At 38.9% G+C, this 13,812-nt stretch overlaps 1 protein-coding gene across 2 annotated transcripts in view; it reads right to left on the bottom strand.

The window, feature by feature from the left end:
* KIAA0753 (KIAA0753 ortholog) overlaps positions 1 to 13,812 on the bottom strand; it is a 62,989-nt gene that overhangs the window by 18,617 nt on the left and 30,560 nt on the right. The window contains exons 5-11 of one of the 2 annotated variants that reach the window (XM_012652573.1): positions 12,854 to 13,086; positions 11,588 to 11,754; positions 9,959 to 10,075; positions 8,819 to 8,908; positions 8,489 to 8,578; positions 2,006 to 2,081; positions 950 to 1,033 (exon numbers count right to left, since the gene is read on the bottom strand). In XM_012652573.1, the coding sequence (XP_012508027.1) occupies positions 950 to 1,033; positions 2,006 to 2,081; positions 8,489 to 8,578; positions 8,819 to 8,908; positions 9,959 to 10,075; positions 11,588 to 11,754; positions 12,854 to 13,086 (857 nt within the window). The remainder of the gene's footprint in view (positions 1 to 949; positions 1,034 to 2,005; positions 2,082 to 8,488; positions 8,579 to 8,818; positions 8,909 to 9,958; positions 10,076 to 11,587; positions 11,755 to 12,853; positions 13,087 to 13,812) is intronic. The other variant, XM_012652575.1, reaches the window with a different exon arrangement.

The following is a 13,812-nucleotide window of genomic DNA, read 5'->3' as shown; positions in this document are numbered from 1 at the left end:
CTGAAAATTTGTAATGGCTGAATGCAGGCTTTTATAGCTTCCAGTCTTAGAAGCCTCACCTCACAGGAGATTCTGTCACAAAAATATTGGTATGATTAAATTATAATTACTATAGAGATTATGGAAATCTACCGCAGCTAAAATATTGCTTAATAATTAGAATAGAGATGTATTCTCAAAACCTATTTCCTTCCTGTTCCTAAGGTCATTGAACTGGTGGAACTTCATTCCAGCTTCCTTCTAACTCTGAAACCTCTATATTTGCTCTTCCCTTTATGTGCTCTGGGCAACTAACGCGATAAACGTCTTTCCAACATCCACAACGATTAAATAAATGTAACTTGCACCTTTTAGTCTGCAGCCCTAAGCCTAGGCAAGGTAGGAACATTTCTACAAATATTAAAAACAAGTCCTCCAGAGGAAGAGTACAGGGTAGACAACAAAAAAATGGTTTTATTTTTCTCAAATGTTCTCATTTTTTCTCCAGGCTGCCTTTTCTCTCTGCTAGGCCAGTTACTGGTCACATATTAGGCACTCAGGACAAGCCTGCCTAACAATAAATATTAGGGCCTAAGTATAAAGGAAATCAGGCCAGTAATGAGTGAAACTAGGATGAATGAAAGGAAATGAGGACAGCTATTCTGCTGCCACAGGCCATCAACATTCAGGGCCACACAGGGCATGCACATTCTGTCATCAGGAGGAGCGATAAAGAGCCACTGATGAAAACTGTGGCTCTAGAGATTTCTGTGCATTGTTTGCAAGGCTGATCTAAGTCATAATGCTAAATATACACATAAGAATTAACATGCCAAATGTGAAAAATAATTTTCCCCCTTCTTGAGTAGGATAATCTAGTGTTTGCAAAGCAATCTGCATACCATTTTCATTACAACTGAAGACATTATCATGTAATAATACCAGAATATCAACAGCACACAACACATACCTCCCGTGCAGGCTGGGCTGTTGCTGTGTTTACTGATGGACCATCCTTCAAATGATTATTTGCTTCTGTAGAAGAATTGACTCTCTATTAAAACAGATAAATACATTCATGGATTATAGAAATTTACAGCTCACATTAGTACAAATGAATTTTGTTACCAGAATAACTTCTGTGTGGAACTATTCATCAGCTTTAGCTACATTAGGCTTTTTGCAGCAATTCAAAGCACTTTGTCTTCATGAAAATAAATGCCATGTGTGGGTTTTGGCTTTCCACTCTTTCTTCCCTCAACTTTGTAAACATTGTCAGAGTAGCTGTGCGCTTTTTATGCAAGTCATTCAACTTCTCTGTTGTACAGTTTCCTCGATGATACCATGAGGAAACTGGACTATTCAATCTCTTAGAGCCCTCTTTAGTTCTATACTCTTGAGATTTCCATGGACTCTAATAATAATTTAACAGTTCTCAAACTAGAAATATAGAAGTTCAGTGGCTTGTTCAGGGACCCAGAATGTCATTCATTGCATTTTAAATTATAACATTCTTCTGTGGCCTCCTCTATTCGTACAAACAAGACTGCTTCTATTTACAGGGTGGCTCTACAGGGTCTGGCTACAGAATTTGGCTTAGTGCTTACAGGAGGATGGCACAACCCCATGGTGATGCCATATGTAATTTTATCTTCGAGAAAGGACTGGTTTGTGCACAGAAGCTGTCCTAACATCTCCCTCCTTTGGAAAAATAGAACCAATTGTTCCAAACCATTGAGATAAAAGAGCACATTAAAATGGAAGCAGTTAATTGAACACTGACATCACAAATGGATCTATTTGATAATGAAGACTACAATATGAATTTGTTCCCCAAACTGCAACCTCACCTTTTTCAAAAGTGGGACTCTTCTCTCTTCCCCTTATCTTTAGTTTACCCCTTCCCCACAATGAAGGACACACCAATAATGTGCGGTGGTCTGGGGGTGAGTCAGTGTGACCTCTGTAGTAACTCTTTCTACTCCAGAACTTCCGAAAGGCAAGCAAATGAGATGAACTAGATTACCTGGGCCTTAGCCAAGAGAGGCTTCAAATGCTCCAGAACTGACTCCTCAACCTTGTCTAACTGGGTGGCAGAAACACTATTTAGAAATGAAATTGAAAATTAAAATCAAAAGCAAAAAAAATATCATATTTTGCATATTATTTATCACTCCCACCGAAGGGAAATCGAATGATTATAAAAACTACAGAGCTTCTCTAAACGTGAATAGCCATACAAATCTCCTGGGGATCTTGCTGAAATGCAGATTCTGATTCAGGTGGTCTGAGTGAAGCCTGAGACTCTGCATTTCCAACAAGCTCCCAGATGAGGCAACACCGCTGGTCCTGGACCTCACTTTGTGCACAGGGGTTTAGGAAAGATCTGAAAAAGTGTGTTAGGCTTAGAATATACTTTAAAAAGATAATGGTGCCTTTAAACAACTAAAGAGTTTAGTAGACTGAACAAAACTAAACTAATTTTGTTCCCTCCCCCAAACCCCAGTAAAACAATAGTAGAGTTAGGTATAAACCCACAAAGACAAGGAGAAATAAAAAAATGGTCCTGGAAAACAAAGGACAAAATAGCTACTTTACTACTTTAGCTGACCTGAGAAAGCTGACTTCTAGGCCAGTAATGGGAAAAACTGAGAACCCACACAATTTGCACTGCTGACTTAGCCAAGCACACGACTGGTAGTAGCAGCTATATCTAGGCCTGGGCTAAGCTGGGAGAGGGTAGCTTAAAAAATTAAGACATGAGTCAAGTGATGTTTGAGCAGTTAGACCCCCTGGTCCCTTTCCCTACTTCACACAACTGCCTATCTCCAATTCTAAGAGAAGTCTGGTTGCTCATTCTCTGGAGGGTCTCTTGACTAGGGGCAGCCAATCACAGCTGAGGCTGTAGGTACCATACTGAAAACAGGGGGTGGTGTCATACATGCATGCATAATGCTAAGTGGTTAGACTCACAGCTAACTTCCTCACTCAGCTCCTAGGACACCAACATCCAGATCCTTACTCTCTGGGTAGAAGATCAGGACTCTCTTCTCTGGGCCGTCTGACCCATCCCAAAGGAAAGACCTCATGATCCACATGAAGGTCCTTAACAAAGACCCCACCCAGATGACCCTAGAGTAAAGTGCAAGTTTGCTAATTCTTTCATCTGATGGTGCTGGAATAGTCAGATAGCCAAGATCAGTATCTCATCTCATACACAAAAATGAATTCAAAATGTATCACAGACATAAAAATAAAAGGTAAAATAATAAAGCAATTAAAACATAGGAGAATGTGTTTTCTTATTAACATAGGGAATGATTTCTTAGACAGTTCACCAAAAAAGACTAACCATAAAAGAAAAATTGATAAACTGGTCTTAATCAGAATTTAAAATGTCTAGTCATCAAGAGACACCATTAAGAAGATATACAGGCAATGACCAGGCGCGGTGGTTCACGCCTATAATCCCAGCATTTCGGGAGGCTGAGGTGGGAGGATTCCTTGAAGCCAAGAGTTCAAGACCAGCCTGGGAAACATAGTGGGACCCCATCTCTACAAAAAATAAAAATAAAGAAGGCAAGTCACAGTACTGGGAGAAAATATTTGTTGTACATGTATCTGGCAAGGGGCTCATATCTAGAAAATAAAAAGACCTCAAATCAATAATTTTAAAAAAACAATAAAAAATGGGCAAAAGACTTGAATAGACACTTCACAATTAGCACTAGAAAAGGTGCCCATTATCGTCAGTCTTCAAGGAAATGCAAATTAAAACCACAAGGAGATACTACCACATTCTCCCCAGAATGACTAAAATTAAAAAGACTGACAACATCAAATGTTAGCTAGGATGTGGACCGACTAGAAAGGAACTCCCATGCATTGCCAGTGGGAGTATAAAATGTTACAACTACTCTGGAATATGTCTATGGTCAGTTTCACAAAGTTAAACAATTGTGTAACCTGTGACCCAGAAATTCTACTCCTAGGTATTTACCCAAGAGAAATGAAAGCTTATTTCTAAGAAAAGTCTTTTGTAAGAATGTATTTATAGCAGCTTTATTCATACTAACTAAAAATGAGAAACCACCCAAATGTTAATTCATAGGAGAATCAATAAACATGTATTGAGTAGTTGAGTATTCCACACACAGAATACTAATCTGCAACAAAATGGATAAACTATACTGATTTATGTACAACGTGGATGAATCTCAAAGATTGTGTTGAGCAAAAGAAGCCAGACACAAAGGAGCAGATCTTTTTCTTTTTTTTTTTTTTATTTCAGCATATTATGGGGGTACAGATGATTAAGGAGCAGATCTTGATGATTCTATTTATGTGAAGTCCAAAAACAGGGAAGATGACTTATGGTGAAAGAAATCAGAAAGTAGCTGCCTCTGTGAGCGTCAGGGGTAATGTGGCGTAAGGAATGACCAGAAAGGACATGTGGGAACTTTCTAAGTTGATGGACATACTCTTTATCTTGATTAGGGTTTTGGTTACCCAGGTATATACATTTGTCAAAATTCACTGAACTATACCTTTAAGTTCTTTGCATTTTACTACATCTAAATTATAACATAACAAAAAGAAAAAAACCCTAAAATTAAAATACTAAGTCCAACCCATATGCTCCGAGTTTTTGATCAGCAGTCAGTCCCCTACATTTAAACACCAGAAGATAGCCCAGGAGTACTAGATATCTGAGGAAGGAAAAGAAAGAGATTATGTAGGGCAAAGGGGAAAAAAACTATTGTTAATATACTCAGAGAGAAAGAGAATTGCACTGTACCCATAAAAGAAAGATAAAAGACTATTAAGTAAGAGAAATCTGGAGATATAATAGAGCTCTTAAACTTTAAAAATACTATAGCAGAAATAATAAACTCAATAGCCAGGCTAGATAGTAAGTTTGAAAAAATCTCCTGGGGCAAGGTAGGGCTGCAGGAAGGAAAGAGAAGAAGAGAAGGAAAGAGAGAGAGAGAAAGAAAATAGAAAAAAAAAGATAAGAAAATCAGAGGACCAATTTGGGAAGTCCAACACTAAAGAACAAGAGTTTCAGAAAGAGAGGACAGAGAAAACTGAGGGAAGAAAAACAAGTGCAAAATAAAGCAAGAAATTTTCTCCAAAATTTCTCAGAAGGACATAAATTGCCATATTGAAAAAGTCCACTGATGAAGGAAAATACACCCATACTAAGTCCTATCACTATGAAATTTCAGAACACTGGGGAGAAAGAGGAGTCTATACGTAAGCTTCTAATGAAGGATAAAAAGCAGAATTCAGATTTCTTATTGGAAACAAGACAATGAAACGATGCTTTAAAAACTCTGATCAGATTTCTGCTTCTGGAGTGGTGGAATAAATGTACTTTCCCCTATCTTCCTGTTAAGTATAACTAACAACCTTGGACATGAAATACAAACAAACATAAGAAGACTAGGAAAGATGTAGAGAAGGCAGGCCAGCTAGGCACACTGGGGCCCAAAGAATGACATGGTACTGAGTTCCCTGAGTTTTCTTTTTGCCTCATATATTTCAGACTAGGTATTGGAGAAGCTGGCAACCCAGAAACACCAAGAGGTGCAGACGAACAAAACAAAACGAACAAACAAACAAACAATCAATAAAAGCTCTCTCGAGCCAAAGGACCAAGAAAGTGGCAGCCTAGGGAGATGGAAAACTTTCAGAAAATAACTGCGCTACTGCCACCCAACACCACAGAAAAACCTATGGCCACATGCCAGCAAAGAGTGAGTGGAGAGCAAACAAGCACATGAAAAGATGTTCAGCAGCATTAGCTATTAAGGAAATACAAACTAAAATCACAATGAGATACCACTGCACATTCACCAGAATGTCTAAAAGAAAACGTAGTGATGCTACCAAATGCTGGCAAAAATGCAGAACAGCTGAATCCCTCAAACATTGTTGCTGGGGACAGAGAGCCATTCTGGAAAATGGTATGGCAGTTTGGTAAAAGAAACAAAATGTACAACTATCATACAACAGAGCAATTGCACTCTGGGCATTTATCCCAGAAAAAAATGAAAACTTATGTTCACATAAATACCTGTAAGCAAATGTTTACAGAAACTTTATTCATAATAGCCAAAAACTGGAAACAACCCAGATGTTCTTTAACAGACGAATGGTTAAACAAACTATGGCATATCTAAACCATGGACTACTACTCAGCAACAAGAAGGAAAGAGCTACTGATACATGCAATGAGCCAGATGAATCTCCAGAGAATTATGTAAGGAAAAAAAAGTCAATCCCAGAAGATTATATACCTCCATTTATATAACACTCTTGAAATAACAACATTTTAAGTAGGGACAACAGATGAGTAGTTGCCACTGGTTACTTAGCCAAGCAGCGGATGCGGGCAGGAGAGAAGTAGGTGTGGCTATAAAAGGGCAACAGGAGGGATCCTTGTGGTGACGATGGAAACGTTCTGTATCTTGACTGTATCACTGTCAATAACCTGGTTACGATACTATACTATAGTTTCCAAAGACGTTACCACTGGGGGGAACTGAGTAAAGGCGACCCAAGATATCTCTGTATTATAACTTCATGTGTCTCCATGATTAGCTCACAATAAAAATTTAAAAATTTCCAATAAAAATAATCTGCAATTAAGAATTCTATAACCAGTACGGCTAACAGCAAATATGAGGGCAGTAAGTTTTATCAGTAAATAAAGCCATTTTTAGACTTGAAAGATGTCAAAAGATTTCCCATTCATCCTTTCTCAAGAAGCTAAATTAGGATGCGCTTCATCAAAACAAGCAAGTAAACTGAGGAAGATTACAAAAACGTATGGGAAATAGGAGATCCAACCATACAAGCAAGCCTGGCCTAGACTCCTGGCTTGTCTTGCCCTTTTGCTGATGACGTTTCTGTTCTCTATGACCTGCCTTCTGATGAAGACACTCACTCATCCCTACTCATCCCCAGAAAGAGCTGAGAAGCAGAGCAAAACAGGATAACCCATTCCACTGACCAGGCTTGTCCCTGAAGTCCAGTGCACCTGGTTCACGTACAGCCCCTGAGATGTGGTAAGCCCCACATTTGCTCAATGCAGAACAGCTGACTTCCTGAGATGGGCTCTCAGGGAAGCACAAGTCAGATTACCATCCAGACTCTGTTCAACTTATTTTCCCTGCGAGTCTTCGTCTGATACCAGCTACATTGCCCTTTCCTTGTTCAGCCAGGTTTATGCTTGTTTCTCAGTTTTCGAAATTAAACAATGTATTGTTAGGGAGACTGCACAGGTGACAGACTTATGAAAAAGAGTAATGAAAAGATTAACACAAGAATCAGGACAGTGGTTGCCTCGGCGGGGGAAGGGGATGCAACTATGGACAGACATACTGGAAACTTCTAGAGTAGCAGCAATGATCTATTTCTTGGCTTGTGGTGGTGGTACAAGCATGCTCATTTGGTAATATTTTGGATTGTACATATGCATTTAGTATGTTCTTCTATATGTATGATATGTTCAGTTTTTAATAAAAAAACACACAAAGGGATAAAATAGGGTGCAGAAGATTAAGCTTTCACCATAAGGCCCAAAAGACAAGTGGGTAGGAGTCATAAGGAATCAAATTTCAGCACAATCTAAGGTAGCACCTTCTAATAGCTACAGATGACCAAGAAAGGGACTCCCTCAGATGGTAGTGACCATCCCATCACAGAGTGTGTGTATGAATATGCTGGACAGTTACTTTGTGGAGACAGCGTAGAGGGGCTGAAAACATCAGTTAAGGAAAAAAGATTCTTCAAATCCTAAGATTCTGTGATTGTATGACTTGAAATCTCAACTATGGACAAAAAACCTTGGCCCTCTAATGACAGAATGACAGCCCTTCTAACCTGAGACTGAACACTCCATGATGAATGGTGACAGAATGCACAGAGGTTTTCAATGATTATTCTGTTAATCTGACTGCAGGATGAATTATTATCAGAACTGAAAAAATGAGCCAATTGTAGCAGCTCAACTAAATCTTTTAACAGGCTTCTTTGTGCCTACAGTTAGGTGGTAATGCTCTTAGAAAGTGAATGGAAAAGGCAACTGTATTTGAAACCTCAGGCGTCATTCAAGCTAACATGCGAAATAAAAGTATCTGCACATTCACTCGTGAGCAGAACATAGACATCACACTAACCTGCTATGCTGAGAATGAAGGGCATCTGGCTAGAGAAAAACATCTTTGAGCATAGTAAAATAAACAAATATTAAGACCCTGATCTTTCAAATAGAACCTCCTCAAAATTTTAGATGTTTTTTCAGCTCTCCTTCAAACTCCACAAAGAAACATTTCCTAACAAAAGTATGGTATAATATACATGCAGGCATGCAGATATTCATTCATTCATTCACTCATCCATGTAAGGAAGTTAAGCTTAAATACTCCAGGTCAGTTGTTAAAACTATTTAGATCAACTAGAACAGGCAAGCATCCACTATTCTTCAGAAGCAAACGCATACCTCAATTTTTGAAGTCTATCCGTTTCTTCAGTTTTGAGTTCATTTAGTTCCTTTGTTCTTCTAGAAGTTTCAGCATCAAGCCAGTCAAGCCTAGAGAACAGCACAAAGAGTCACCCTACTCTCCTCAAAGCAGAGTCAGGACTCCCCTGGGCTCCAATCTTGGCTACATTATAGGCTCGTTAGGTGACTTCACAGTCCTCTAAGGAAACAGATAGCCAATAAACTTAAGAAGTGTAGCTAGACCCACCCAATCTCGATTCGCTGTTAAAATAATTAGATGATGTAGAATAGGCCCACTTACCTTTTTCTACCTCAGGAACAAATATTTACCTCTGTTTTTGCATTTTGTCCATTTCTGTGGCTTTTAATTCTTCTAGTTCCTTTAATCTTTTGGAAGTTTCAGCATCAAGCCAAGCGAGCCTAGCAGATAGTCAAGAGTCAAACCCGTTCTGCCTTCACACTGTAGGGTGCCATTACCACAAAAACAGACCAGACGTTAGGATCCCCCCACAGCGCCAATCCTGGCTCCACTGAGGGACTCAGTGATAGTGTAACCTCTCTGTACCCATAAAGCTCTCCGGGTCATGTTCCACTTACAAAGATATGTATGTACAAAAGCACTCTGAGTTAGTGTGTAAAGCAACAAGAAATCCCCTGAGAAGGGTCAAGAAAACTAGCTATCACTATACTTAGGATTTCTTGTTAGACTAAAACAAAGATCTTGCTGTATCAAGTTTAGATGGAAAAAATGGACCCCCAGGAAAGCAGTACAGGCATAGTGAGGTCAAATAAAAACAGAAGGGAAAAATTAACTGTGTACAAATTTATAGTATGTGAAAGGGCTTTGATTCTTTTGGACATGTGAATATTATCAAATTATTTAATGGCCCACTTTCATTTTTGCTTTCCCATAAATGCAAGAATAATTTCAGCCAAGCAAACGCAGAGCAACCTGTTTTCACTGTTCTCTTCCTATAAGATGTTCTTGCCTCATCCCCCCATACTGAAATCCTGCCTGTTCTGTAAGTTCTAGCTTAACTTCCATCTCCCTCCATGAAACCTGGACCTCTGTGGCAAGAAGTAACTTCTTTCCCTTCTACTCTCTCAGTTCTCAGGTTATATACCACGTTCCGTCTTAAATTATAGTTAATTACATATCTTCTCTACTGACTGTTAACTAAGCAGAGGCTGAGATATCTTATTTAAAAAGTCTCCATAGAGCTCACAACTGTGCTACTACGAAACGAGCAACTGGTATACAATTGACATGCATATAATTTTTGAATGAATGAAATAAGAAGGAATAAAAGAGGGGCTCACAGTATGCTGTATTGTTTGACAAAAAAATTTAATAATCTACATTTTAAATAGCCAACTTTACACATAAGAAAGGGAAGAAAGGTTTTGCTTCAGAGTCTATGCAAAAGTAGCCCTTTAATTTTTAAAGATTTGAAAAATACCAGCACAAACCTGGCTGCTTCGTGCTCAATAGCACCTCTCAATTGATCTTCCTTTTGAGTAACTTCTTGCTGGAGAGATTCTTTTGTGGCATCTGTAGGGCTCGATTTCACCTTTAGCCATGCAGCACTGCAAAAATGGAAAAGTACACCTTTGTGATCACTCACTCCATGTCCAATAACTCATCCAAATAGGTGCCAGCCCAGAGAAGATGAGAGCATTAAGTTAATGGTGATCTATAGCATAGGGCCCTAAATTGCAAGCTGAGTGTGAAGAAGAGTGAGATCCTCCAGCACTCAGGCTCAGGGTCAAAAGGAAGAAATTTTCCTTTGCTTCAATAAAGCAATCACTATTTTAAATGAAAAACAATGGTTAATTACAGAATACTTGGTGAACTTCAATAAAATCCTGTTATATAGATAAGGATCACTCATTGCACCCTATATTACAAGGTAATTCTGTACCTTAATAAGGCCTAACACAACACTGTAAGCCTAGAAGCCTCATCTGCCCCCTCCTCCACCTACCACTCACTCGCTCTGAAAGACAGTCCACCATATATTTGGTTTGCAATACAAACTTCAACCAATGCATGTTTTTGTGAGCTTACTAATTGAACGCACAATTCCGTATTAATACTTATATACAAAAATACAGAAAACAGAACAGAGTAATAAAAACAAAAAAACACATTATGAAGTCAGAAGACCTAATTTTGTCCCCTGCTCTGTTATATCAGCAAGACATTAAATCCTCTAAACATTGTTTCTGCAACTTTAAAATAAGGGCTGATGGATGAACACAACCACTCCTTCAGAACCAGTCAGAATCTTAGGAGCATCTCTTCCGCCAGGCTGCTCGCCCTGACTTCTGACAGCTCCCAAAGGCAGAGCCTCCCCCTTGTCCTCCCTTCGTGTTACTGCTTTATGCTTCCCTCTTTTTTCTGTTCCATCTCCTTGTTCTTTCAACTGTGTTTTCAAGAACTATTGTCCCATGGCAAACAAGCTCTCCTTACCTTTGAACCATTTCCCCAAAAGACTATTTGCACCTAACTCGACCCTGCTCCCCTTCTTTCTAGCCCTGTGGAATGACAATTCCTCATTTTCCATGTGCTGTGAATGAAAGTGACAGGACAGTAATGTCAGCATTATCCTAACTGTCCCCTGCAGTTAAGACTGTTAACGAAATCTATATGGTTTTATACTTTATAATTATCTTGACTTGGAATTAGAATTATTTTAAAATATTTATTCCTTCAGCAAAGATTTACTGAATGCCTACTATGTGCCAGGCACTGGACATTCAAGTATAAGAAAGACAAACAGTCCCTGGCCTCAAATAACTAGAATCTGTTGTGGGAAGAGACAAGTGAAGGGAAGTCCACCATCCTCCACACGACGACACATGTCCACTGGGCTGGGCTAGCCCACGGGAGGTCACGCTAACCACATAGTCAGGGAGAAAAGGAACCGAAAGGCTTCTAGACAGAAAATTCTCATGTATTACTCACTCAAATAAGCATTTCTTCTTAATGGGGAGAATTAAGGCTGCTACTTCATTTGCTCTACGCTATAGTCACCTTTGATCTGTGGAGGAAAAATAAAATCACATACCCAAATAGTCCCTTGAATTTTTACATACCATTTAGGAGATGCCGGTGGGGACGTGGGGTTTGGAGGTATCCACGGAGCCCTGTGGTCTTTCACCAGCTGTCGGTTCATTTTTAACCTGGATGAGACTGTTGTCTGTTGCAACCTGCTTTTACTGTGAGGTTGGGTTTGTTTACTTCTTTCAGCTTTGTGGAATCCCTGTAAGAGATAAGCATAAATTATAAAACCAAATGAGTACCAAAGAAACACTGGTTTCAACCTTTGACTCACTGAAGCTCCAAGTGTCTCTACGCTACACCTGTACCCATTCAGTAAAACCTAAGGAGAAAGCACTATGGGAGAAATTTGGGGGAAGGTACATATTATACTGAAACAACCTTGGCAGGAGGTGGGGATGAAGGATGTAGAATTAAAATCCCTGGCTCTGTCACTTATATAAACTATATATAAAATATATTTTTATTTATTTATAATTTTTTCCTAATTAAACCAAAAATTTGTTATACCATATTCTTTAGAGGTAAATTTGCTACTAAGCTAAATTCTTAGCACCAAGCTGAATTCTCAGAGGTTCAATCCTGACTTCCCAATGACCTCCAAAAGAGTTTGTTTGGGAAGGAATAAAGTCAGTAACTGGTGATAACTGCTGAATCTCCTTTTTCTGAGTCCACCTGACAATATATCGGTTTGCTACAAAAGCCTTTGGACAGTACTAGCAAATGGCAGTAACTACAATAAGGGTATTTAGACTGGGAGGTGGTCTTCTGGCCGATTTTCCACTGGTAGGGCCTTAAGTAAGTTTCAAAGAGAAGCTTAAAATATAACGTAGTTTCAAACCAAGTTCTAACTACCCAACTGCCTCTGACAGCCATCTGAGAAAGCACTTACCCTAGAATGTCTTTTAATATTCAGTGATTACTATTGATCAAAATTTACCTTTAGCAGGAACCAAATCTTAACCCCCTCAAATCTTAATTTCCAAGTCAGAAGCAGAAAAAAATTTAATTTTAAAATAGTCTGCCTGATTAGGATCTTGGTATCAAATTAGTTGGGATCTTACTGAGCCAGGACATGAGAGAATGCCCTGTTCTAGTAACAATATTAAAAATTTTTATTTGTTGTTAAAATATAAAAACAACTTAGAGCTATGTTCAGTCAGCTTAGAAGTTAGACACAAGGGCTCTAGCATCCAAATGCCTGAGAACTCAAATCCTGGCTCCACTGCACACTAGCTTGTGTGATCTTGGACAATGTCAGATTAATATAAATTGGCCCAAAGAAAGGAATGATTTCATACTTGCTGTAGTCTTGCTGGCGCCAGAGTATCTTTCTTCCTAAATGGCACATTCTCAGTCACAGACTTCTGTTTTGCTGCTTTTGTTTTTGCCGGGGCTATTGCCTCGTCTTTGAAGCTTGCACTTTGGTCTGGAATAAGTGGGGCTTCTTCCGGAAGGATATCCGCATCTAATAAATCAAGCTCACACTCCAACCTCTGGGTCACTGGAAGCTCTGTGTCAGGCTGATACTTATCTACATGGAGATTTCAGAAGGACAAACTGAGGGAAACGCTACTCAAATCAAATCACGGAGAATGATTATCTGCATACAGATAGGCTCCAAACATCTATCCTAGCCCTGTTGAAACCAGGTGTTTTGTTGCTAAACTTGCTCCTCCTCTTACAAATACCACTACAGTTTCATAAGCTAAAACCAAGGTGTCGTGGTTGACTCCTGAATCTTAGCTCCCATATTGACTCATTTGTCTCGCCCCTTCGATCCTAATTCTCAGTTATGTCTTAAACTTATCTCTGCCCTTCCTTCCCTTCTGCTACTAGCCAAGGTGGGGTTTGCAATATCTTGTGACTATAATAATAACGTCTCCTAACTGATCCCTTGTTTATATTCACACCATCATCTGGCTACCAAAATTGTTTTTCTAAAATGTAAATATTTAAATGTCGCTTCTCTATGTAAAGCCTTCAAAGGCTCCTAATTTGATACAGAATAAAGTCTGAACCCCATACACGACATTAAACCTGCAATAGGAAAGGAAATAAAACTATCTTTATTTGAAGATGAGATAAGGGTCTGTACAAAAAGTTCAAGAGAATCTACAGACAAACTACTATAACTAAGAAGAAGGGTCAACAAGGTTTCTGGATATAAAAAGATAAACTCACAAAAATCAGTGTCGATTCCACAAATAAAAATAACTAATATATAAGAGACTAATATATAATAACTATATATTTAGTT

The sequence above is a fragment of the Propithecus coquereli genome, unplaced genomic scaffold (assembly GCF_000956105.1).
Source record: "Propithecus coquereli isolate 6110/MARCELLA unplaced genomic scaffold, Pcoq_1.0 Scaffold390, whole genome shotgun sequence".
Lineage (NCBI taxonomy): Eukaryota > Metazoa > Chordata > Mammalia > Primates > Indriidae > Propithecus > Propithecus coquereli.
Note: the sequence above shows the minus strand (reverse complement) of the source record. Positions and strands in the feature narration are given on the sequence as shown.